Source organism: Crocodylus siamensis, chromosome 9, assembly GCF_052110815.1.
Source record: "Crocodylus siamensis isolate JL-2025a chromosome 9, ASM5211081v1, whole genome shotgun sequence".
NCBI classification, from domain to species: Eukaryota; Metazoa; Chordata; order Crocodylia; family Crocodylidae; genus Crocodylus; species Crocodylus siamensis.
This window is the reverse complement of record NC_143403.1, coordinates 69768510-69795813: the sequence shown is the minus strand read 5'-3', so window position 1 is coordinate 69795813 and position 27304 is coordinate 69768510. Positions and strand designations below refer to the sequence as shown.

At 50.4% G+C, this 27304-nt stretch overlaps 1 protein-coding gene across 3 annotated transcripts in view; it reads right to left on the bottom strand.

Moving 5' to 3' along the window:
* Positions 1-27304, bottom strand: part of SSH1 (slingshot protein phosphatase 1) — a 43099-nt gene that overhangs the window by 10125 nt on the left and 5670 nt on the right. For 2 of the 3 annotated variants that reach the window (XM_090063803.1, XM_090063805.1), the window contains exons 3-12: positions 12800-12903; positions 9739-9803; positions 8743-8864; positions 6736-6804; positions 6134-6199; positions 4536-4730; positions 4172-4265; positions 3185-3313; positions 1899-1945; positions 276-422 (exon numbers count right to left, since the gene is read on the bottom strand). In XM_090063803.1, coding sequence (XP_089919929.1) covers positions 276-422; positions 1899-1945; positions 3185-3313; positions 4172-4265; positions 4536-4730; positions 6134-6199; positions 6736-6804; positions 8743-8864; positions 9739-9803; positions 12800-12903 — 1038 coding nt within the window. Of the gene's footprint in view, positions 1-275; positions 423-1898; positions 1946-3184; positions 3314-4171; positions 4266-4535; positions 4731-6133; positions 6200-6735; positions 6805-8742; positions 8865-9738; positions 9804-12799; positions 12904-18358; positions 18554-27304 lie in introns of those variants that run through there. The other variant, XM_090063804.1, reaches the window with a different exon arrangement.

Below are 27304 nucleotides of genomic sequence, written 5' to 3'. Positions count from 1 at the left end.
TACGCGGAGGTGTGGTAAGCCCCCTGCCGAACAGATTCCTTGCTCCTGCTAACCAGTAAGAGGCACCACAGCGGCGTCTGGTGGGCTCAGGTCAGCATCAACCTCTGCAATCGCCTCCAAGTGCTCAGCCGAGCCCTGCCAGCTACTGCATTTCCCCACCTGCCTACCCTTGAGGGTTGTCTTCTGGCTACAGAGACATGCAAGGACTCATGCCTACTCTCTCCACAGACACCGACAGGTCCTTACCCTCACCCCGGAGATGATCATCCACTTACTTGGCCTTGTTGATAAAATGATACGCCTCATTCCAGTGGGCAAGGAGGTCAGTCGTCTCCTCGTCATACACTCTGATATTGTGATAGGCAAACAGCCCAGGGAAGAAGTTATCGATTTCCCGTGTTACGTTTAAAATGTAGTCAATGCTGGAAGGAAGGATAGGGAAACAGAGAAAGGATGAAGTTGAACCACGCCAGACCTCAGTGGGGAATGGAAATGTCTTTGATAAAGCACATGAAATGTGATGCAAAGCTCTGGTGGTCGCCACACACAGGAAGCAAAGCCCCCTTCGCCCTCTGGCCCCAAGTCCCCAAATCCTTAGCTTCCAAGACAGCAGCTGGAGTTATGCCCATGAAGGACTCACAGGACCAGCCTACCAACCTGAGCCAGGAGGTCCTTGCTCCCTGCCCTTCCAATAAAAACATCTCGCCTCTAACCAGACAAAACCGAGGCTCTGCATTTCTCAGGAGCTCAGAGCACTCTGCAAACAACTGACGAACCCCAAGAAGAAAATAAACGGGCCGCCACTCTATGGATGGGGAAGCTGAGGGAGGAAAAAGTACAGAGACCTGCCCAAAGTCCCACAATAAATAGCCCAGCTGGGGAGAGAACCCAGGAACCCTGATTCTTAGTCCTATGCTGCGGCCACATGACTGTCCTTTCTTCCTTCTTTCCAACCAGAAACATGAAATAAAAGTTTCCTAGTTGCCCTCTGCTTCTGCATGGCCCAAGAGCAAGGCTTTCACCATTCAACCTAGGAGAGCGAGTGCCCATATGAATTTATTGTGTTGTATCCTGCAGACAAATCAAAAGAACCAATCATTTGGGCAAAGATTCGTCCAGCTTCGGCTTTTTAAATACAGCATGTCAAAGATACCATCACAGATGATCAAAGGATTAATGCGCCGTTTATTTGACTGTTTCAAAAATGCTCAGACATCTGGTTCCTGAGGCCTCCAATTAAAACATTGTTATTCTTCTTGTTGAGCAATGCTTCTCCAATCGTCAGACTGGACCTCGAGCGTGTCCTGGGCGAGCAGCAAGTATTTACGCACAAAATTCCCACTGGCCTAGAAAGCATGAAAGCAAATCAAGCCAAGAAGTGGCGTAGTGGAGAAAACTCTTGCGGCGATGGCCCAGCAGCTGCCTGGAGGCACCAGGGAAATGGAAGATGCTTCCCACAAATGTGCTCATTCTCGGGCAGTTCTGCACCATTTGGAGAAGGGCTTTTCTGTGACATGCCCCATAAGATTTAATTGTGTGCAGCATTCAGGAATTCACACCTGAGACAACAACCAGCTCAGCTATTTAATACATAGCTGCTATACTGTGTTCTTCATCCACTGCTCCAGAGACACGTTACAAAGGCAGATAGGCAAGGGTTGCGTCCATTTTCTGGCCCAGAGAAAGAGGCAAGAGCAGGTCATCTGCTAGTGCAAACAGAATGAGGTGCCCTACTCAGGTGCCCCATGCCCTATAAGGGTCATACGTCCTCTCTTCAGAGACCTGAGCAGGAGAAGAACTGCAGGTGCCATGGGGATTTAAGTGTCTCACATGCAACATCTGGCACTGGTTGCCTGTAGAGCCAGTGGGTGAAGGGAGAGGAACAGTGCAGTACTCACCCTGAGCCCTGCAGCTCTTCTAGGTTGGAGGCGTTCCATTCTGATCCCTAGGGCGCAAGTCACACAGAGGCGGGATGAGCAATCTAAACTACAACAAATGACAGCATCTACCATCGAAATGGGCAATGCAAAGGCTGGAAGAAAGGGACTATCATCGCCCTCCTGATACAGACCTTCCGGACTGAGGTGCAAGGGGATCGAGTCACTCACCCATGGAGTCGTGGCAGACCCAATGGGAACTCAAACCTTGGGTTTCAGTCTTTGCTGGAAAACCCTTCTCCCTCCTTACTGGAGAAGCCTTAGGCAGCCCTGTTATTTAACACCCTCCCCCATGAGAAGGTATGGATCACACACAAGGTAGGGTTAGGAGCCAAGTGGGAACATTACAGGAACATACAGTTGGACTTTAGTCTGAGAAGCTCCCAGTCGTGAGAACTGGAGAGGCACTGGAGCTGGCAAAGGAGATGGGCTGTGGGGCACTGAGCCCGTCTCTCGAGGGGGCAGTTCAGAGCCTGTCTGGGGTGGCAGTGAGCATCTCTGGATCTACTTGGTCTCTAGAGTTGAGGGAATTAGTCTAAGCCCAGTTCCTACCATCGAGTCCACCACAAATCGACTGTCAGTGGCTACTCAGTAGCAAATGCAACTGTACAGGGAAAACCCTTCAGATGCCCAAAAACCCAGAGGTTCCAGGTGGTACAACCTAGACCCAGGTGACTCCCAGGAGGAAGGGGAGGTTCTAATTACAGGGGTGTGGGTGCTGTGCACTGAATCTGGGACATGGCTTTAGGGGGCAAAACTAGGAGGATGCCAACGTAAGATTGACCTGTGAACATCAATCCTTCCTCGGTCTCTGTCCTGGAAGGAGTGAATCGGGTGCAGGACCTCACTTGTCTTCATTAAGTCTTTGTTCCAGATGGTAATTTCTAGTTCTGCTTGCAGTACCATCTAGTGGTAGGAGATGACACGAGTCGCATCCTCCTTCACAGCCTTACCCTAGGCTTCCAGCATACAACACTGCTCAGGTTTTACTCTCTGTGCAGTCCACACCCAGTGGAAGGCTCTTTGACCTCCTCACTGCCTCAGCTTCGGCTTCACCCAGTTCAGCAAACAAAAACCAGTGGCACTGACTGGGTCTGAGAGTAAATAACCTGTGTGCTTGGACAGTACCCTGCCCTATGTCTTCTACTGATTAAAAAACCCACCTTGCATAACACCATACCCTGCCTGAGCCCCCGCTCACCCCTGCAAGCTGTTTGCAATGCACAGCTCAGAATGCTGCCGCTTACCAGGTACAGATGGTCGAAAATCAGAGAGGGCTTGTCCATCTGCCCCAGGATGAGCAGCATTTCGTTATCAATAAACTCCTTGAATTCCTTCAAGTTACAATTCATATGCTTCTCCAGCTCATTCCGGATCTGCAGGGCAGAACATAACAGTATGCCATTTAGGCTATGGGAACACGCCACCTACACAAAGGCCTGAATGGGCTCAACATTCACCAGTATTTGAAAAAGGGGGGCACCGATACATTTTACACACGGGGCTGAAAGGGAGAGACTGGCTGACACAGAGATAGATCATTGCTTTGCGAGACCAATAATTTCACTGAACAGTCACCCTCCAGTATTTTAGGCCCCACATTTTGCTCACTCAGAGCTTTGTGTAAAACCCAATGCAACCCACACTGCATCTTTTTATACACTTAGCCATCCCCTAATGTGCTCAACACCCAAGCACTGCACTAGCCCCTAAGCAGCGAGAGCAAAACCCATCAGAAACAAGAAAAGGTGGTGGCATTACAGGAAAAGAGAATTTGGTGTTTTCAAGTTCTCTCATTTGTAAAAGAGCCATCCACGCAGTTTTATCCCCCATCACCTCCCCTTTAAAAGCCAAGCTCATGGATATACAATGCAGATCAAGGGGTGTGACTGCATCATGTGCCTGCACATCTGAGCGAGCTTTAATCCAGCTCACCTGGTTGCATGCAAATGCTTCACCCATCAAAACAAGTAACTAAAGGGCAACTCAGAAGGCTCATACATGCATCCCAGCACTCCTTGTTTCAACTGCTTGTTGCAAAAGACTCTGAGACCTCACTGGGCGGTTGACTCCCAGAACAGGGCACAAATCTGATAAGAACAGTGGGGAATATAGATGCCAAGGGTCCTAAATCCCGGTCCTGCACTAGCTAGCAACAAAGCTACCTCTCCTTCTCTAGACTCTGACAGCACTCCGGTTGTTGCCAGACAGCCCAGGGTAGGGGGGTTCCTTACTTCCTTGGAGGTCACATTTTCCAGGTCTTTGCTCATCATGATACTTCGGAGTTTGGCTTTAATGAGCCGCTCTGTCCTCTCCCGCTCAGTTGGCCTGGAAAGGAAAATTAAAGGAGACATTCAGACAGGCACTTTGCTGGGACAGAAGCCCTTGGCAGCGCTCTCTCTGTGTAACAGGACACTTGCAATTATGGAGAAGGGAGCAGGAGGATGGCATGAACTGAAACAGCCAGTGGAAAAGGGGCAAGCATTCTGAAGGGCCCTTGTGAACAGAGAGGAAACCAAAGTGCTGGAAGATGAAAGGGAAAACACAGGTTTTTTTAACATCAACAAGCAGAGGCTCAAGAGAAGAATCGGGACTGACATGTCGACAAACAGCGCCGGGGAATCGGGGCGCGTTGACTCCAGGTCCTGCATCGCGTTCCACTCATTGATGCAGCTCTGGTCGGAGCCGATGCAGCTCTCGTAGTACGTGGCCCAGACCAGGGCCATACCGCCTGGGAAGTAATTGTACCTCCGGGCCACCTCGCAGGCTTTGTGGAGGATCTGCAGCGCAGACCTGCAAGTTTGGAAAACAAGGACGGTTGTGGATTCTCTGGCACTGGATGCTGGCAAGTGCAGGTTAGACAAACACTCATCAGGGATGCTTCAAGGCCCTCCTGAGGTCTCTGTATTGCTGGAAGATTTGTACTGGGGACTTCATATCGATTTGTTAGTGCTTGGTTTTGTTTCTGGACAGCAAAGGCTTCTCCTCTGCCAAACTTAGACAGAGGAGTCACAAACACTAACCCACATATTTGGTAACTGCTTGGGCACAGGGTGAAATTCACCCCATGTGGCAGTCCAGCACCAGCCCTAGCTACTGCTTCATTCCTGCTGCAGCTTAATGGTTAGCTAGCTTGAAACCCCAGATCCAAAAAAGCAGAAAAATGTGGACATCTCAAACCACCTTTCCCAAGAAGCTAAAAGGCATATTTAACAGCAATCTTGGCCCCCGGCACATCCCACATTGGGTCATTTGTTTTTGTCAATTCTAGCACCAACCTTTTTTGTTAAAAAAAGAAGCCTTCGATTCAGAAGATGATTTTTATAGTGAACGCATCAACCACATCTGAGTTTACCAACAGGAGGGGCACAGTTTAAAAGTAGCAATAACCAGGGTTTTGTTTGTGTACCAAACAGCCCCTCAAATGATACCTTTCTCCATATCCGCATCTTTTCTGTACTGATTACTACACTATGTGGGATTTTCGAAACCTGACACAGCCAGCAAATGGCACGCATTGAAATGCATTAGACGTGTCATCTGTGTAGGTCAGTTATTCTAAAGTCCTTGCCATGAAAAGCAATCTGCGTTCCCAGGAGCCCTGGATTCTGCGGCTGCTCTGGAATCGGTGCATGTGGGTGGGTGAGAGGATGGAAGCCCAGCCAATGTAATCAAAACTCATTGGGGCCGCATGGAAAGCTCTGAGAAAGCAGGAAGTCCAGAGCAACCCTGAAGGAACGCAGGGCGCTGGCAACTCCAGGAGGTGGGCTACATGGAGCACTAGACGTCTTCTTCACCTAGTTACAAAAAAACCACGTGAAGAGGCAGCCAGGGGTTTGCAGCCTGGCAAATTCCACCTTCAAGTTGCTTTTCATCCTGATCCATTTCATTCATGTAATTTCCCTCAGTGCTTAGCCTGGAGAGGACAGATCTACTTGCAACAGAAGCATGTAATCTACCATGGGGAAAATGGTTCGGTTATGAATCAGCATGCATATTAAAAACCTTTCAGTACAGGGACCTGCTAATACCCTTGGCTTTGTGGGGAACGACACCTTCCCTGCACCTTGAGAGGTGTTTGGTAACGTCTATGCAAACTGTAAAATATGGGGGTGGGGGAATGGGTGTTAAAATTCACTAGCAAAACTAACAGTCTCCTTTTTTTTTTACCAGTAAAACTAAGCCAGCGTACATACCACATGGCCTGCACGGAAACTGGTTTGAAGATGTGCATCCTCCCGGCAGTGCTCACGCTAAATCCACTGATGGAGAGAGAAGAGAGATCAGCCACACCATGCTCCTTTTTGCATCAGAAGCTGCATTCAGCTAACAAGAAGCCAGTGACACCTGCATTGCAAGGCCGAATGAAGGCAGAGGTACCACTGGCTGTGGGGGCTAACACAATCAGAATTTACACAGCCGGATTTTCTCATGTGGGCCTTAACCTTCCTGCAAACGAGAATGTCAAGGAAGAGGGAGGCCTTGCACATGCCGTGCATGGAACTGAACTACAACAGATCGGTTTTCTTTACAGAACCATTAAGAAGATATAACACGTTCAATCCAACAGCATGAGGGCGCCAGGAACCAAAAGCAAATGATTTATTAAATGGATGGAGGCAGAAGAATTGCAGTCTGTACTAACCTTGGAAATGAGGCACACTCTTAGAACAGTCCTCTGATACACCAAGGAATAAATCAAACCTACCCCCTCTCTGGTTAGCCTCGGCTCCTACGCCTTGCTTTTCCCTCACACCCACATTTGTCCTTCTAGGCAATGCACGCTTTCATTCCTTACCCATCTCCATCAAGATGGATCTTGGTATCACTCCACAGCCGCAGGACCATCCCAATGGTGCAGCTTTTACTACCAGAGAAAAGGAGAGAAACTGGTGCTGTGGTTATCAGGAATATGACCCCAGGCCACAACAACTACATACCCCCAGCTAACAGCCAGCGGATTAAGGATCTTCTTTACCCTCCTTTAAAAATCTCCCCTCCCAGGCTAGCCACTGCAAGTGCAGCATCTTGGCTCCTTGCAACGCCATAGGGAGTGACATGCCCAAGGCCCGCTCAGTCACCAGGGAAGGTTTGCTGTTCTACACAGCGACTTTGGAAAAGCAAAACAATGACAAATTCTACCTCTTCCCCCCACACCCCAAATAAAACTTCCTCATTAGGGGCCATTGTACCCCAGGGAAGAGTCACCTGGGGCTTCATCTTCATTACCTTCCCCTGGGATAATTCCCATGCAGCTGGGGACACACACGCAGCAGATGCTCCTGCCCACCAGTTCCCAGCAACATGGACACAGAGAACTCCAACTCACCAAGGTCAGCCAAAAAAAACCTTGGCAGGTCACAGACCATCCAAACGTGCCTCCCTAAAGAGGCTGTGAAAGACCTTTGAAAGGACTGCTTTTCACTTGAGCTGGTGGAAGGGGTTAAAAAGGGTTTTACGAGTTTACTCAACCCAAAAAACCCCCACTTTAAATCTGCAAGGAGAAATCTGGCAAGAAAACTAGACTGTAATATGGGCCAGTTGCTTTCAACTAGTAAATAATTAAGCTGCCCAGATATTAAACTTTTAAAGGAAATTAGCATGTTTGCTGCTGCAGCCAGTTTGCAAAGAATTCAAGCTGATTTTTTTTCTTTCTTTCAGCCATAGCCTCATTGATATGAGAGATCAAAAGCAACAAGAGGCCAATTTTAACACCCATGTGAATAACGTGCACTTGAGAGCTCTCTCGGAAAAAAGCGTTTTGTATTAAATGGATGGAAAAGGGAATAAATAGAAACAGCACCAGGCCAGGAACAAATGCTTAGCAGCCAAAATGGTTACAAGCTCAGACTGTCATTCTGGCCTCAGCAAAGGACCACAGGCTCCCTAGTTGCCAATACTGATAGATGCTGGTTTTTACGTTAAGTATTTCTTTAATTCACTAAAACTAAGTATTACGGGGTTCATGGCGATAGAAAATATCCTACCATGACCTCAGGGCTTCTCTGGTGCATCTACCCTGATGGTTTTCAACTAGCAACTACCAGAAGCCATTATTTCAAAACGGTAAGATGCAGCAAACGCTCCTGGTCTGGCCGCCACACAGATGAATGCTCCATACACTTGTTTTGGATTCGGAGCTTTCCTCCCCTTTTGGGCAGGACTAGTTCAAAGCAAATGAGAAAAAACCTTTAGCGTAATCTCACTGGTCGTGCCTTGCTACCAAGGGAAATGTTATCCTACCACACATTATAGTGGCATCAATCCCTCCTAAGACTATATGCCATCTCCATTCACAGCACAGAAATAATACATTCCAATTTAATAGAGGAAAAAAAGAAAATCACTTTAAAAATCCACCCAGGTTTTGCCTATTTCTTAAACAGCATCAGGTGAAGCAAGGCAGAGGTGTAAAATGGGAACCTGGAAGTCTATCACACTGCCCACATGTCCTTCAGCAAGTAACTTCTCTGTCTCTGCTTCCTCCTCTCTGATATCAGGATAACGACGGTGGTTCTGGTTCGTAACATGCGTATGAGACTTTCAGAATACTGAGTACTTTCTAGAGGAGCTGCATACGCATCACAGACAGAAGGGGACACCGCTCTGGGAGGATTCCCATATTTTGAGCTTTCCATCCTGATTCAGGAGGAAGGAATTCCTGGAAAAACACAATTCTGTCAAACCAAAGCTCTATTTCCAGACAGCTCCAGCTCCTGCCCTTCACCGAGACTGGGAGACCGTATCACCTACAGTGCATCTTGTTAAAATGATGGCCAGGCGCAAGACACCTTCGCAGACGTACCTCTCCTTGCTGGAGAAGTCCACGCCCAGTAAAATGTTTTCCTCTGTGTCTTGTCGCCCGCTGCTGTACACGACCACCATGTACCTGACACGGTCTGTCCACACGCTTTCCAAGCGCACGGCCTAAAAGAAGACAACACAGCTCTGGAGAGTCACTACGACTGTTATTTGCTCGGCAGCTCTGCTTCAAGGCCCTATGACACTTGTGTCAAACCTGCAGGCTGACATGGCTCCTGCCTTTCCTTTCACCAGACAGACTGGCAGTTTAGCCAAGACCTGACTAGTGGAGGAAGGGTGCAATGCAAGGGTGAGCTGTCTAAGTGGCCCACCTCATTTCCAAGAGCTTGTTATAAGCTCAAGTGAGAGAGGAAGGTACAGTGGAGGGTTTTTCTGAACAGCAGTTCAACTCGGAAAGCTGACAAGAGCACTTGGGTTGTCCTGGACTGGGACACAGTGCAATGCTAGGAAACCTCTTCCATCTCTTCTTTTTATGATCCTCACAAGACACAGTGACCCTTATTGGGGTCACTCCTGGGGCCTTTCCCTCCTGAGGTGACATGTTACATGCTCTGCAAATTGGTGACTGCCTGGTTAACTCACCAAGACAGCTATATGTTAAAATATCTGTTCTTTTGCCTTCTTTAAGAAAGAAACACGGCCCTGTTGGACCTGTCAATGAGGATGGCTTCAACAATCTGGAAGTATTAGGGTTAAACTGCAATGAGGAAGACCTTGGTTGGATATAAGGGAAATCTCTATAAGCCTAAGGATGGAATTAATCTAGAGTGGCTGCAGAATCTCCATCACTGGATGTTGCTAAGAGCAGGTTAGACAAACTCTGGGATGATTTAGACGTGGAAGATCCTGGCTGGAGCAGACGGCTGGTCTAAATGACCTCCTGAATACCTTCCTGCCCTGCTTTTCTATGGCATTGCTTTATGGAGCCATCTCAAACTCTGCTGGCAGAAAGAAAGGCACAAATGGCAGCTCCTCTCACCAGTTTGATTCTGTCCTCACAGCGAAGAAGGTTGATCATCACCTGGAGGTGCTGGGGCAAGTCACCTGCAGAGACCAAAGGGAAACCATTAAAAGACATTCTTTGCTTAATGCACTCTATTCTGTGCATCCTCCTGACTTCCACAGAAACCTAATTTCTCTAGGTAGTGACTATTTGGAAAGCCACTGAAACCTTGTAGTCTCAGAAAATCCTTGAGATGACAATGGAATTGCACTCCCTGGATAAAGGTATGGCTGTTTCTCTGCATTTAGCAGGTGCCAAACACACAAAGGCTCCCATTATAATGATAAGTCTCTCTCATAATTACACCACCATGCACCTAACACGAAGGAAGGACTGTGAGCAGAAGACCTGTCAGTGTGCCTGGAGCTTGGGGCAGAAAGGAGAATTTCCCTAATTTAAAAAAATTGCTGAAAGATTTGGAGCCCAAAAAAATAACTCTAACTTGCAAACTTCACGCATGTAATTCAGGCCGCTGTCCCTGCCTGGGCACCCAGCAGTTTCCCATGAGTGAACTAGATCCAGTTAAGGTGTTGACAGCACTTCAGCCTAAATATGCAAGGCTTCTCCTCCACCCATTCACTTGGATCTACAGAAGTAAAGGTAACAAGTTGTGAGTGTGGATGCAAAACCAGCCTGTCTAATAACCTGCTAACACACGACTCACTTTCCACACAAGGCACAATGCCTCCTGTAGGATGTTTGCTGGGCATGGGAAATTGCTGACAAACAGAGAAAAGCCAGGCTTGGCTTTCAAATATGCTCTTTGTGCTCTGGAGTGTTTACTAAGCAGCAGACACACAGTACCACACTGTGCCTTTCCCACATGCTCCTTCCCTCAGTATGCCCTGGGCTTTTTATTCCCTGCCTCTAAGAAACCCTTACTCTAAAACCATCAACAGCAGAAGGTATAAAAGCATGGGGTGCTCTTTTGCACATCTTAGTGGGATCACTGCACAAACGGTGTTGTTACGACAACCAAGCTGGCGTCTTTCGTGGCCAAGCTGGAGATGACAAGAAACCAGGGTGTGTTCTAGTTTGCACAGGGCTACAATGACCTAAATCTTACAAGAGACTGGGCAAAAAGTAGAAAATGACCTACGATTCGGATTCCTTTTTGTTCTTTTGGTAACTGCTCTTTGTCAGTTTCCAGATTTCGGCAATTATTCCTGAGCTGGGTGCACTACATCCTGCTTCGTGATCCAGCCACTTGAAGCTGCTCTGTTCTCTTCTCCTTTGCGTTAGTCACTTTACTCAGGGCTAACCAGGCATTTGCCTAGTCTCCCCTGAATAAACACCATGGAGATGGGTTTTTGATTTCATTTTTCCCCTTTGCTAAATTGCAAAACAGAGGAGCTGCCTTCCTATGAAGCTGAGAGATTGGCTGGATTAGTTGGAGCAGTGATTCTCAACCAGCACCCTGGGGTGCCTTGAGATCCTTTCCAGGGTGCTATGGGGTGTCACGCAACGTTAGCACTGCTAGGCATGCAAACATGATAAACCCAGAGTTTTCCAACACGAATTCATAGCGTCAAAACCATTCTGCCCTGCTGTGGTCTTTCTGAGCTCTCTGCAGCAGAAGAAGCACTCCATTTTTCTGCAATCAGAAACCAAGAGAAAGCTAAGAACTGGCATTTCCTAAGGATCTTGAGGTTAAGGACCACTGAGTCAGAGCCACTGGTGAATGCTAGCTTTCTGAGTCCATGGACATCACACGCTGAGGGCAGCACACTCATAGGCAAAGGCAGCTCCTTGGTTCCATTCAACATTGTGTGACCCCCACGATTCACTTGGGGGCTGCGTCTTCTACACACAGATCTTCCATTCTGCTGCCCTGCACCCCGCCCTTATTAATCACCTCCCATGGCTTGAGCTGGTTAAATAGCAAAGACAGTGAACAGAGAAGATAATGCAGTTCTGGTAACTGCTGGCCAGGCCCCTTTCCAGCCAGAAATGAACTGGGAGCTCTCCATAGGGTCACATCATTCTACCCTGAGCTCCCCCTCCTCTCCCCCTGCTGGCCCCTACACCACCCCAATTCTCCATCCACAACGATCTAGTCAGTAGTTTTAATTTCAAATGGCCATGATCAAAACTGGCTTCTTTTCCTCTCCAATTCCCAGGTGACAAAAACTACAGCAGACAACTCCAAAGAAGAGGAGCAGGGATGTGATTTCTGTGGGGGTATTTTTGTTTTATTGGACATACATGGTGCATTCTCTCTGTCACACGCAGTCTATATCTGCTAGTAACATTAAAGATAAAATGATAGTTTCTAGAAGTCTTTACATATGGCTCCTCTATCCCAAGCCAATAGCAGGATAATTCACAGGTCTGCCTGAAAGTAACTTTTTAAACAAAACCGCCCCTTTATTTCAAATAAGATGTGCAGATGGGACAAAACCTCTTACCTCATCCTCAAAAACCTCAGTATGATTTCAATGGTAGGCCCCAATTCAGCAAGGCACGTTGCTTACTTTAAGCATTGGGTTTATTTCAGCTGGGCCACACACATGCTTAAAAATCAAGCACGTGCTGAAATGCTTTGCTGAACCACTGCCATCGAGCATGTTTTCAAGCGCTGTGAAGCATAGGGGCTTCCCCTTTTTGCCCTCTGCGGAAAGGGAAGAAGGTGACGGGGGCGTAGTTACAAATCAAAGACATGGAAATGAAGAGGCAGTTCTTCAAAAGCAGAAAGCACAGAGAGCAGCTCCGGGCGCTCAACAGATTCCCGTCTGCTGAAGACCTACTGTACTGCTTGCTCGGACGTGCACAGACAGCCCATTTACGACTCCGGGGAGTGACAATTCCCAGAGACTCCAGGAGTTGACATGAGGACATGACACTCATGCTCCAGTTCAACCTACTCCAAGCTAAGTGGGTTGCAAATCTGCTTTTACTCAGCAGCTGACACTCAGACCCACTCCAGCGACTACAGCGGGGCATGCCCCTCCTCGCTCGGCTATTCGCCTGTCACCGTGGACGGCACGAGGGAGGGGACAGAAGACAGTACTGCAGCATGTGAGACTCGATCAACCACCTGCATGCTTGTGAGGGTGCTGCAGACTCCGCTGGCCTTGTGAGCTGTTCCCTTGTTGTAGGAAAAGCGCCGCTCCTTTCACCATGAAAAAGCTCTCGCTTAGGCTGGAAAACAAAACGAAAAAAAAAGACACAGGAAATCAACACAAAGAACATCAGCAGCCAAACACTTACAGGGTCTGGAGGTGTTTGCGGTAGGAAGGCCCAAACCGGATGTGGGTTTGCAAATTTTCAGAGTCAGATGTTGCTTCCTAGCAAGCAGTGAATGCTTAAAAAAATAAATAAATGAAGAAGGTGGAGAATGATGCAAATGTGCCAACCGGTCACTACGCCTGGTCGCCCCAGGCACTCTCTGTATGAAGTGTCAGGGATGGAAGTCACTTTCCATCACTGTGTTATTGAACTCAACTAAAAAAAAATACAACCCCAGCCATCCGAGAAGCTTCACACCACTGAGATCACTTCCCTTGCTATGTGCTGACCCATTTCATTTCTTTTAGCAATTCCTGGTTTCTTAGCAATGTAAAGCCAAGGAAACGCAAGGAACAGTCACATTTCAGAGGCAAGAGAGGGAGAAGCATCCTTTTGAATGGAAAACCGTGTATCATGAATGCTACTGCTGCGAAACCTTATGGTAAAAGCAACTCGTACAAAGGAAAGCCTCTCTGGTTCCCATCAGATCTCTGCCCATCACCCTTTAAAGCTTCTGCCGACAGCAGGGCAGGCCCCGCTGTGTGCAACGCGTGTTCCCACAAGGCCGACAGCAACACGGACCCCAGAGCAGACCCAGAGGAAAAGCTGAACAAAACAGGTATTTACAGCAGGAGTCAGCTCCGATCTAATGACAGGGTATCAGGATGCGCTGGGGAGTGTTTGCCATTGTGTCAGTGTCCACTGCTAAAGTTAGCATTTCCCACAACGCTCCAAATCTGCATCGGCTAAGCTCCGCTTTGGTTAGCACAGTTCCTGCTGACCCTGCATTTCTTACAGAGCCCGAGACATCAAGTGATGCCCAGGACAAGGGAGGTGCCTCATTTTAGACCCAAATTTATCCTCCCCTCACCCCGCACTTCCAAACCGAGGCTTTTCATCTTTATTTAATGGCAATTGTCTACTAAGCACAAATGATGCATGCAGTGAATGTGACCAGAGGGAGTTATTCCTGCTGCAGAATCAGCCACATGGAAGCTGAAGCTCCCAAGCCCTTTTTTTTTTTTTTTGGCTCGTTTCTCCCTGCATTTTACTTTGGTAGGAAGTCTGTTCTGTTCGAGAACTTCCTAGTGGAAGACATGACATTTCAGGGTCCCCTCTCTTTCCACTGAGTATAAGGCTTCCCCAAGAAAAGTCCAGTAGCATTTAGATCTGGGCTTTGGATCAATGTGAAAATTATCTCCAATTCTAGCGGGTGTCCAAAGCTCATGCTTATGAGAAGAGTAAGATCCTTATAGCATGGCTGCACTCAGGAAAGGGCCTGAAACGGGGTTACATTTACTCTCCAAGCAACTTGAAGCACATATGCTCACTCCACTAGGGATAAAAAGTTGGTTGGAAAGCTCTGCTTGTGCCCCGACACTGCAGATGGGGTCAGATCATTAATTCGGGATCATTCATTTGGGCGCTGCAGATCATTAATTTGGTTAATCTCATTAACTGCCAAGGATGAATCCAGCTTCTTCTCCCGTACCCGCATTGGCTCTGCCACGCCAACGGGAAAGTAAAATAGCGTAAGGGTTGTATGAAAACTCGGTCGCTCCCATGAACACCTCCACCACAAGGACACTCTGGGAGCCGATATCTGATGTATGGTTCCCCCCTTAATAATCCTATGCCCGACTTCAATCCTAGCCTTCCTTTTGGGCAGAAGAAAAACCCCAATAGTTAGCAGTAGCCTGATCTTGAAAAACTTGGGAAATGGATCCTTCAACTTTCTCTTTGGAAAACAGGAAACAGACACCAGATATTCTTTTCCACCAATGAAAAACTGGCAGAAATCTCAATTTGCAAAAAAAATAAAAATAAATGAATAAACTGGTTGAAGGCAAAGCTCTCTTGCTACGTCACCAGCAACCCAAATTTTGGCAGGTTGTCTCCTCTGCGATCTCCCTCTGGTTTTACTAATCATGACCAATTTATGCTGAAGAAGAGCATTCCCAGTTGAAAGGAAAGGAGAATTCTGCATCGTCCAATGTTTGCCACGATCCCCCAACTTGGGACCAGACTGCAGTCACAGCAAACAGACAACCATCACAAAATGACCGGAAGAAAACAACGGCAGGAAGTCAAAGGACTTGTCGAGATCAAGACATATATTAAAAAAATAAATAAAAAAAAATGCCACTCATTCCCCAAACTGCATTACTGACCTCACAAAAGGCAGCCCTCACCTAGGCAGATGGGACACGTCTCCCCACCACCATGCACTCTGTGGTCCCCACACCATCCTTTTCTTTAGTGGGTTTCCAAAATGGTGACGCATGGATTTAATACACTGGTGGATCAAAGTGCCCCTTTGTGGCAGCTCATACTTTAGGAGCTAAAGCAGGGACGCAGCCCAATGATGGCCCAAATACATACCCTGCTTGCTTCCTGCAAGAAATGTTTTTTCTTTCTATCACCTTGTGCACGTTCCAGAATGCAGCTAATGGAACAGAATCGACAGCAACAAAGCAGGATATTCCAACCCACTTCCACGCTGGACCTCTCTCAATCACACCTCTCTCCTGATAGCAGTAAAGTTGCATTTCCAGAGCTCATCACTGTGGGACGCAGAGGTTTCATAGAAATTTCAATGACATTTTTTCTAAAAAAAACCACCCATCGTTACCCAGCAAACCCTGCCCCGCTGCACCCTGACTTGCGCTGCCGATGTCCTAAGAAACGACATTCGGTAGTAGAAGGAAAACAAATGATACGTACTAAGCTGTCCTGGATGTCTTTGAACGGCAGAAGCATTGTGCGGGCCCGAGACACAGGCAGAAGTCAGTAAAACCAAAAAGATTCATAACCCACTGTTCAACTCACATCCTTTTGCTTCTAAAGCCTTAAAAAAAAAAAAAGAAGGGGGGGAAAAAAGGGTGGATTGTATATTCTATGAGGAGCAGAGAAATCTCATCTGTTGATGCTACCCAGGAACTGGATGACTTTTACAGAACGTTGTGTCTTCCACTGATATTCTGGCTTGAAAAAGCACTTGTTCTAACATCCTGATGAAAGAGAGCCATTCAAACAGGGGGAAAAAAACCAGCTGAAGCTCATCTAATCATTCCCCTCCTACAAGCTCCCCCCCCACCCACCCCTGCATGTTCTGAAAGCAATGCAGCCGCGCATCAGAGAGGGTAAAGCAAAACAGCTGTGCTCCCAGTCAAGTCCATAGTCATTTGAACATGACTAGATAAAAGTGACATGCTGATGGATGACTGTTTTTTAATAACACTGCATACCAGGATGGAAAGGTAGGGCTGAGAAGAGGGCTCCATTTCAATCCAAACCACTTCCTTGTGGCGCGGCCATGTTTTGGCTCGCTCTGTTCCAAAGTGACTCGCTGGCAACTGATACCCCGTGAACACGAAGTCTTTTGGGCCATCTAGTGTGTTAACTAGGGGCTGCTTTTAGCCACAATCACTAAAGGCAGCTTCTTAGAGAGTCTTCATCTAATTCTGCCCAAGACCTTTCTAATGGCAGGACTCACTGTCACATGCTACAGCGAGTGAGAACCACCACGATGCCTCTAGTCGTTGTTTTTTGACCTTCCCAACCCTCCCAATTAGCAAATGCCACAAAAATAACCCGCCCCCCCAGCCTGGATTTTTTACCAATCAGGTCACTTTACACAAGCGAACGACTCAAGAAGAAAGGCAATGCCAAAGTTACAGCAGGACACACATGGTCACTCAGAAGCAGCATTTGGTGAGAGACATAAGATTTGCTCAGCTCTGCCACTGACCTCCCGAGTGACCCTAGCCAAGTCCCTTGACTGCACTAGGATCTGTTGTACAGGGGATAATGTTATCCACCTCCTCGCAGAAGCATAAGGCTATATTCATGAGCACCTGGAAGCCTCTTTGAAATCCTCAGAGGGAGAGAGTACAGGCAAATAACTTAGGACAGTCGATAAGCTCCCCCATCCCAAAGGTTTCCCCAGCAAATAAATGGATGCTGTATTCTGTGATAACACTGTAAATTCAGAGACCCTCCAGTTAAGTCAATGGAGTTATTTTAGACTTGCCCAAGAGCAGGCTCGGGGGCTTACGGCTTCCAGTTTTATCTGTTCTTCCTCCACACTCTCCGTTACGTAGAGCAATACTTCTCTGCCTACATCAAACCACTTTTGTGGTGGCTCACAAGTGTGATCAATCCACGTGGCAGACAGGGAAACCGAGGCCCCCAAAAAAGAGCTGGGTGTATAACTCAAGATCATAACACAAGCCAGGCCCAGTCTCTCCTGACTCACTGCCCACTGCCCCACACAGCCAGACTGCTAATGGAAAGCACTCCCTCCAGTTAGATAAAGTTACAGCCCAAGGATGTGGCTGCAGACGTGCTTCAATTAGGTCTCAGTTGCTTAAGAAAAGATCATCTGCGATGCCTTTTGATCAAATCAGAAGCCCTCCCTGTGTGCACGGACACAGGAGGACGAGCAGCCTCAGTCTGCTGAAAGAGCCTATTCTTGGATCATATGACCAACTGCATGGGCTGCTGGGCTGGCAGCCGGATCCAAATCCACAGCAGCGTCTCTGCGGGGGTCTGGCTCAGACTGCGGTGCAGACTGGGCATGGAAACTGCCTGCCAGAGGCATTCCAGCTTTCTTTCCACGGGGAAATTGTACCACCTGGTAAAGATGCGCGTTACAGGGTAGAGCAACACACCATATTACTGCTGGGGCTCATCCTTTCACTGCAGAGCAGATGCATATACATGGAAGTTGGTGCAGAGGTCACTGCATTCACTAGGAAAATGCAGCCGTGTCCAGCATAGACGGCAGCAGCTGCCTAACCCTTTAAGACACGAAGTTAGAAAGCTATACCCAGTGGGAGTTGAGGAAGGCAAGACTGTCACCAGGGTACCTTGTTAAAAGCATTACAGGATCTCCAGTGTTGATGGTGGTCTGGGCAGTGGCTGTTCTGATTCACCCCGACAAAACACCTTCGTGACATCATGGTGCCTGCTGGGCCGTGACGGCCTCTGTGTGGCACTGACCACATTGGATGAGTGCATGGAGCACAGCCACACTGTGGCTTCCCTTGCCCACCGCACAAGCCCACTTGTTCCTCGCAAGCACGAGGCAGATGCCAAGCTCTCTTCCACTTCCCCAATCTGCCCCATCAAAGCAGCTGCCCATGTCTCCCGGCTGCGCACGTGCCTCCTTCCCCCTGCGGCAGGGAAGCTTCCCACAGTGTATTCACTCCACCCAGGGCAGCTCCAACTCACCTCCATTCAAGGCACTGCTGGACCCCCAGGCAGAGCTCGCCCCTTGTCCTTACACACCACATGAGGATGTGCTTGCAGCCCCCAGCACTGCAGCTGTGCCCTTGGGTTTCCAAGCTCCAAGAGGTCAACATACCTGCTGTCCCACTAGCTTTAGGAGAATGGTGCTCTCTCTCTGCTTTCTGTTCAGTCCTGTTGCCTGCTCACAAAAGCCACCGCCACTCCTGGCCCTGAGGAAATAGCCAATGAATAAGCCCTTTCACTAGCTTCCCCTGCCACACTCCATGGATGTGACTTACAGCCAGGGCTCCTCCACACCTCCATGGGCCTGGGCACACACCCCCAGGGCAAGGTGAGGGTGGCAGCCAGGCGAGCGGGGCGAGGCAAGTCACAGGGCCATCTTGCTGCATTCGCGAACCAGTGAAGCGTTCAATGGAGCAAAAGGGAAGGTTTGAGGAAGCAAACCCAGAGAAGACAAAGCTGCTGCAGCACGGCACTTCCTGCTTCTCGGGCCAAGGGGACAAAACTCACGGGCCCGGGCTGCTTGCTTTGGCTCGATATAAGACACATTGGTGCACACTTCCTGCCCGAGAGAGAGGGGCCTTTGGAAGGGGTTTTGAGCCACACGACAGGGCCTGCGGAAACCGGCTGGTACAGCTCCTTGTTCGCAGGCTAAGAAACAGGCACCAGGACCCAGTAACCCCCACCAGGTGATGCCTCCACTTATCCCACTTTAACAAGCCTACCACAGCCTTGGCATGCTACATGCAGTGCCTCGGGCCTCACAGAAATGGAGATGAAATAGAATCTCCTTTACAAAGCAATTGGACAGTCAAGCGGGGCCAAGTGCAACCCAAGTGCCACAGGCCATGGGCTTCCTTAGGGCCATGCAGAAACCTGGTTGAATTTCTCAGAGTAGCAAGACTGGGAACACTCTCAGGGGACCAGCCTTGCATTGCCCTGCCCTGATCACAAGAGAGATCCCATCATGGAAACATGAATACCCTCACACGTGCTGACAATCTGCCACCACGGCCCTCATTTCTGACACCCTGGGCACCCAGTGGACATCAGTGAGAGCTGCCAGTGCTCCGCATCTCAACCAGACCGGGCACCCGCAACTGGGGGACACTTTTGAGGCTATTTCACTGCAAGGTCCTGAGGGTGGACACTCTTCTCGCTCCTTTGACTGCATCTGGGATGGTTTCAGTGGGCTACCAAGCCAGTCCCACCCCAACCACCTGGAGGTGTGAGCTGCTAACAGCAGCAAAGGCAAACCTGTCTCAGAGAAAGCCCTCTCGAAAGGAAGAGGATGCTGGAAACATGTTCCTATCTACACTGACCAGGCCCCATCAGTGCAACCGTAGAGCACGCTGCTTCTCAGAGGCAGATGGACAACACCTGAGGCAGCCTGGAGTTTCCTGCCCTATCTCCATGAGCAGCTAAAGCAACCGCCTGGTGCATTTCAAATGGAAAAAAAAAAAAAAGAGAGAGAAGTGGGGTTAGCAAGCAAGACATGCTGGCAGGCTTCCCTCTAAATGTTTTTAGCCCCCCAGGAACAAAAGGAGCTTCTGAGCAAGCATTGTTTGGCAGGGAGGCGTGGGCTACATTTCAGAGCGCAGGAATGCTCCGCCGCGCTGCACACACTGCAGGCCATTCACAGCACCGGGGCCTAGTGCTGCCTCTGCACAAAGAGGAACCAGAGAAAGGGAATCCATCGCAGAGCCCACAGGAGCCAACTTCCTGCATAAACAGACTGCTAATGACAGGGCTGCCGTCAGGCCCGGGAGCCTGGAGACGGCTACAGCACAGCATGCAGCTTGCACCCCTGGCTTTAGGCTCCAGACTCCAAGATCCACTGTGGAGCCAGGAGCAGCCAGCGCTTCCAGGAGGGTGCCCTACACAGGTGTGGCAGAAAGCAACTAGCCCCCAGGCTCCATGCACAGCCCTCCGCTCCGTCTGAGAAGCTGCCATACTGGCCACGTGCAACAACAGGCCAAAGTCCACACGCGGAAAGGGACAAAGAGCAATCAGGCTCCCCGCTGCCTAAGGCACCCTGCCCTGATCGTACCCCTCATCCTTCCTGGGGAGCCCAGGGCTGGCACAGAGAAGAAGGAGGTACGTTGCCAGGCAGTGCTGGGGCAGCCCCTGGGGCCAGAGCTGCACTGACGAGAATGAGGGTAGGCAGGGAAAGAGAAAAGAAATAGCAGAAACCCCATAGGGAGAAACTCCAGAGACAGAACCACTTGGCAAGGCAGCTCCAAACGGCGGTGAGAGGAGAGAAAATTTTAGGAATCCCATTCGTTTTAGTGGGTGAGAAGCCAAAGGACATGACAGACCGCGCCAGGAGAAAACATGACGCGGTGTGCTCAGCCCAGGGGTCAAAAAGGCACAAGGGCACTGCGCCTGAAGCCAGTGTTTCTAATTGCAATCAGCATTTCTGGGATGCCTGCTGGAGGAGTGACGGCATCCGTGACACCCGCCGCCTCAAGAGCCCAGGGTCGTGGGGCTTAAAAGTCTCAGCTGCATTCATACGCAGTGAACAAGTGAGACCTTTGCTTCGGCAGTTTTTAAATATGAGCCCTGGAGAAGATCTTTACTGTCCACGCGTATGGGCTGTGGCTCTGGCCGTCTGAAATGCGCCAGCATTTGAGCAGGTGTGCAAGAGTGCAACTGAGAAACCAAACTCCTGGGTTGTGAACCGGGGTGCTGACACCCCTGCAAGTGCCAAACACGTGGGACCAGAGCTGTGACATTTTGCTCTGTGCTGCTATCTTTACTGCCGAGCGCCTGTTCGGCAGAGGGCTGGCGAGTCCCACAGCGCTGACTGCCCGCATCGTTTTCTAATGACTGAAGAGATGCTCAGCGCTTCCCTAGAGCGGCTTTTGCCCTGCAAGCAATTGCTGCCATTGCCACAGGGCTATGTGGCCGCACGTGGGAGACAGGGCCAGGAGCTGATCCATGAGAGCATCTTTGTGGTCCGTGCCGCAGGAAGGCATGGATTGCTAGCCCGAAGCAGGCAGTGCCATGTGCTCACCCCTCAAAGCCAGCCCACGCAGCCCGGCTCCAGCCATGCTCTCAGGCAAGCTGTCAGGACTCATGACCTGAATCCTTTCAACTGTCTTATTAGGTCACCCAAGCTGCCTTGTCCCTCACCAGAATACAGCGGGTGCCTCTGATGTGTGTGTGTGGGTGAAGTCAGGCTGGTGGGCAAGAAAAAGCGGGTGAAAAGAGGTTTACAACAAGTAAAGAACAAGCGCTTCCCCCCTACGCAGAGGTCAGCCAGGACGCAGACGCAGGGCAGAGAGAGAGTGGAAAACCCCGGTGACACATGCGGTGGCCCAGCAAGAAAGCACCGAGCTGCCGGCTCGGAGAACGATTCCAAAAAAGGCAGCAGAGGCCGCGGAGTGCTTGACACATGGGTGATGTGTAAAAAAAGAGAGAGAGATTTAAAAAAAAAAAAAAAAAAAAACCACAGCAAAAGCTAAAAAAAGGCTGAGAGGCCCCGTGTGCCCTCTGGCGGCTCCCTGCAGTATGGGCCTGCCTTCCCAGCCCAGGGGGCGAGGCCCCCTGGGTCACCTCCCATGTCAGACACCCGCTGAGACTTGCACCAGCACCCTTGGGAGAAGGGCGCCTCTCGTGAGAAAGGGGCTGGCGCCCATGCACAGGTCTGGCTCTAACTGGGGAGGTGATCTGCAGAGGGCACCCCTGAGACCAGGGGCAGACAGACAAGCTGGGCCCTTTCCAGAAAGGATGCGAAGGCGACTTTGTTGTCGAGCTTGCTGCATTCCCGGAGCATCACAACCCGCGCTAGCCTCCATGTGCTAATCCCACAGCAGCTGCCCTCGCCTGGGTCCTTTCTAGGAAGCCTGCCTGGGATCTCCGAGGGCCTCAATGGAGCGGATGGATGCAATGGAGTGGGAGCACCTTCCTCTTTAACACACTGGGCTGACTTTTATCGGGTGCGAGTGCCGTGCTGGATTCACGCATAGGCTGCAGCAGAGCTCGAGCACCCAGAGGCCTCTACATCTGCACAAGGCCTGGAGGGGCAGCTTGCACCTTTGCTGCATTGCAGCCCTGCCAGAGGCTGGGCCGGTCTCCAGTCCATATTGTGTCTAAGGCTGCGCGGGAGCCCAGCAGTTTCAAATACAGCAGACGGATGTTTGAATCCAGTCCGAGGTGGGGAAATAAACCCCAAAGACCTTTCCTCTTGTGAAGTAAAGCAAGATCCATGAAGGCATCTCAGGCCTCTCAGGTTCTCACCACATCCATAAAACACTGATCGTCAGGCATGCCCCAGGCTCTGTACAAGCAAACCCTGGGGCGGTGGCCCGGGGTCTGCAAAGACATTTGCCATCCGGTTCCCCTCCAGCAGAGCCAGGTGTCTTTGATGAAGGAGGGCAGTATCGTGTGTTGTGTTGACAGGCTTCAGGAACAAAGCAAGGGATCCCAGGACACCCCTTGCCCTGCCCACCCACTGGGTGGACACCCACTCCGGTCACCCGCTCTGCCCCTGCCCGCAGAGGAAGGTGCCAGCTCCCAAAGCACCGATAAAGCTCACCCCCCCCACACACACACACACTAAGCCACACAGATGCAAAAGCCTCATTCAAAACCTGCCAGTTTCCAAGGGGACACCCAGGGGGGCAGCAAGTCACGAGTACTCAGAGGCTGGCATTGTATGGAGCTTGCTAGGGCAGGATGCCACAGCCCGGCCAGGATGTGATTCAGCGTCCTGTTTTGAACGGTTCATGCAGTCAGCAACTTCTGCCTCCGGAGCACACACTGCTGGCCTCCAAGACAACACTGGAGTGGTGGGGCTGGATGGGTACACAGCAGTGTGCTCACTCAAGAAACACCACCTTCCCCAAGCGGCTGCCTTGACCTCCATCGCTGGCACCTTCCCCAGACCACAGCTCAGGACCAGCCGTTAAAATACAACTGCTTTAATTCCCTGTAATGTGGTGCCCAGGCTGAAGAAAAACCAAGTGGCAGTGGTGCCAAGAAGCAACTGGATGGTTCACAGTATCATAGTGCTTAGGGTCGGAAGGGACCTAAACAGACCATCAGGTCTGACGCCCTGCCCCAGGCAGGAACAGGTGCCGGGATCATATCACCCCAGCCAAATATCTGTCCAGCCTCCTCTTGAAGACCCCCAAGTAGAAGACAGCACCACCTCCCTTGGGAGCCCATTCCAGAGCCTGGCAGCCCTAACCGTAAAATAATGTCTCCTGGTGTCCAGCCTGAACCTTCTCCCTAACAATCTGTGGCCGTTATTCGTAGTAACCCCGGGTGGTGCCCGGGGAAACAGAGCCTCCCCCAATTCCCGCTGGTCCCCCCGGTGAGTTTGTAAACAGCCACCAGATCCTCTCAGCCTTCTCTGGTGGAGGCTGAACAGGTTCAGGTCCCGTCGCCTCTCCTCATAGGGCCTGCCCTGCTGCCCCTTGACCATGCGAGTGGCCTCCTCTGGACCCTCTCGATGCAGGCCACATCCCTCCTGAACTGCGGCGCCCAGAACTGGATGTAGTACTCCAGCTGCGGCCTGACCAGTGTCACATAGACAGGAAGGATCACCTCCCTGGACTTGCTCGTGATGCATCTGTAGATGCACAACAAGGTGCAGTTAGCCTTACTGACCACGTCCTTGTACTGGTGGCTCACATCCATCCTGGAGTCAACAATGACTCCAAGATCCCTTTCTGCCACCGTGTTGACAAAAAGGGTGTTCCCAGCCTGCTGGTTCCTTCTCCCTAGATGCAGCACCTTGCACTTCTCTGCATTGAACTCCATCCTATTCTCATCCGCCCACCCCGTGACCTGTCTGGATCTGGCTGGAGTCTGTCCCTCCCCTCCAGCGTGCCCACCTCGCCCCACAACTTGGTGATGTCAGCGAATCTGGACAACATTCATTGCACACCCACATCCAGATCACTGATGAAGATGTTGAACAGTACAGGCCCCAGGACCGAGCCCTGGGGGACCCCACTGCCCACATCCCTCCAGGTCGAAAACAACCCGCCCACCACCACTCCCTGGGTGCGACCATCTAGCCAATTTGTCACCCATCTGACTATGTGGGCATCAGTGCCAGTCACCAAGTTTGACTGTCTGTAACCGAAGGTGCTCTTCTCTGCAGCTCAGGGGAAGCACCTTTTTCACTGGCATGTTTTTAAATGAATAGTCTCCCTCCTGTGAATTTTTCTATGTCACCTGGATGGAGCCATGCCTTTGAGGAGCTCACCCCAGGAAGGATGCCTGTTGCTGAGGGCTGAGCGGTGCGGTGCCTCCTTCCAACCCGATAGCTGCCGGACTTCTGAAAGCAAAGCACAGGATGGACCAAGACAACCCAGGGTGCAAAGCTGCTGCTTCCCAAACCACAAATAGCTAACTATTTTCCTTTATTAAACAGGAGCACAGCAGTGAGGAGCAGAGCCCGAAAGGCCACTACAGTGCTGAGCGTAAAACCAGGGCTCTCTGAGTGGCAAAGGGAGGGGAACAGATGGGGTCACCTCAGGTGGCTCTGAGGAGGAGAAGGATGCTTCTGCATGGGGTGGCTTATGGCTACATTAGCATAGGATAGAAGTAAACCTCCTTGCTGACCATGCGGTGTTCTTCACCCCACAGCTCGGGGCTGGGGGAGTATACAGGTGAGGAAAGCTCTCGCCCCCAAGACCAGAAATGGGGCAACAGAGGCTTAGAGCGGCTAAGGGACTTGAGCGAGGTCACAGGAAGAGTCAGTGGAAGAATGGGGGTTGGGGGAGAGGCCGGCTCTTTCCCTCTCCAAAGTGGGTGTCTCCCCCCAGATCCTCATCAGCAGCATGCCTCCAGCACGTGCCCCAGGGCCAGGCTCAGTTAGTCACTCCAAACGCCGCAGCATGCAGGCTTTGCAGAGGTCCGTAAAGGGCTCCTAAGTCTACAGGCCCTAGCCAGAGAGCCTTTCCTCACATCTGGCCCTTAAATATCCTCATAAGAAGCTCTCCCCAGCTCAGTCCCGCAGTCTCATGTGTGCCAGGAGGGCAGGATTCAGGCCAGTGCAATGCCCTTGTTTGGAAGGCAGCAGCATAGGTTTCCTTCCTGCTCCATCTCCCACCCAGAGGAGCCATTTCTCCCCAGTATTTACAGCTCCACAGATGCCCCCCAATGCACCAGCCAGAACCATTTGTCTTGTCATGTTGCAGACAAATCTCATTTGCATTTTTATTGCTCTGGCTTCCCATCGGATGTCTCCACTGCAGCAGAGCTGACAGCATCGGGGATCCAGCCCTGATGGGCCTGGAGACAGACCAAGCTGAGCCCCAGGGCGGTATTCACCTCCTCCCAAGGGCACTGCATAAAAGCAAGCTGCTGACCTGCCCTTTGGTCCCGACTTGTGAACTCAGAACCCCCAAAATGGGATGAGGGAGAGGGACCCAACAGCTGCTAAAGCATCGCGTGGGCATTTCAGAGACAGCCCTTGCCCCTTCAAAGCCCGGATGCACTGCAGCGGTGCCATGAAACTAGACCCTGCAGCTGGGAGCAGGGTTGTTCCCTCTTACCCATGAATGACCCTAACCCAACCCCACTCAGTGCAGAGAGAAGGCACCACCCAGGCCTGGATTTAACCCTGCCAAATCTTTCAAAAAGGTCTCCAGCTGCCAGCTCAGGTTTGGGAGAGCCACACCCCAGACCCCAACACACCATCGGCCTAGCTTCACCTCCTCTGCGCAAAGCAGCTGGGCTCCGATAAGGCAGAACCACGGGTGGGCTTTTTTCACCCCATTCAGATGGCGGCTGCAAAGCCTGTAATTGCGAGGATTACGGAATGACTGGATAAACAAACTTACTTATGTTTGTAATTAAGACAGTGATTATCTGGTTGCGTTCGCCAAATGCATTTGAAGAATAGCCAATGCTCAGAATGCGTCCGTCTATTTGCAAAATGGTTTCCCCCCCACAACCGTGATTTAGTACAAGACAGCCTACAGTGGTGGGTGATAAAAAGGGAGCAGACAGATGGTAATGAGATGGATTATCTATATTGCAGGCTTCATTTTGTGATTTTCAGAGTGACAAGCCTTCTCGGTTGTTGCATTCCTGCAGGGTAAAGAACTCAAAGCTGAATTATATCAAGGGGAAAAAATCCCCAAACAGTTCTTAGAAAGAGAATTTCATCACTCCCCCTCCTCCAGAGCAGGTGGAGGCTACAGGTCAAATTTTGCTCCCAGGCCCTGCCTCATGATGGACCTGGTCTCAAAAAAGAAGGTGGCTCTGTAAGTACTCGATTTTCAGAGAAGCTGGTCATGCATGACCCCCCTCTGATGCCAACTGGCCCTGATCCCATCAAGTCTTCTGCGTGGGCTTAACTCTAAGCATCTAAGTCACCCTGCTGACTCAAGGAAACTGTTCTTGTGGTTAGGAGTAAGTGCAGGGCTAAGAGTCCCACAGACACACAGTCTTCAAAATAATGAAGGCACGAGCATCCTGGGGAATGAGCAGAAAGAGTTTGGTGGCCTGCAGCTCTCAGTGCTCACCCTGGGGGCTTGGTTTTGCACATCTGATGGCAGAAAACAGCTTTCTGCATCGATGCTGAGGACAACATGAATACCCCAACCTCCCACTGGCGCTAAGAAGAAAACGCAAGCCATCACAACACACTACTGCATGAGAGACAGCCAGACAAGGGGACATCTTTGAAAAGAGAGCCAGTCTGCAGCTGTGCCCATACTATGAGGGCTACTGCCACGTTAGCCACCAACACACAGTGAATGTGGTTGGAGGAACCTGTGTAGGCACAACTCTGTGGGCAGAAGCTCCTCCAGGCTCCCAGAAGCTAGGGAAAGCCACCCTCTGTCTGTAGCCAGACATCCACCCTGGGGTTTACCCAGCAAAGCTAAATTAGTGACAGATGTGAGCTTTCACAACCATTAGCCAGCCCGGCTCTGCTGCCAGGATGCTGTACGTGGACACAGGCTCCCTGGGGACTTGTCTTAGCCTGCATCTCCTATGGAAAGTTTTCAGGGTGGGGATGTGTGTGGCTCAAAACAGCTGGAGCCTGGCAGGACTGTGGAAGATAATAGGGCTGCTCACTAAGACTGGCAAGGGG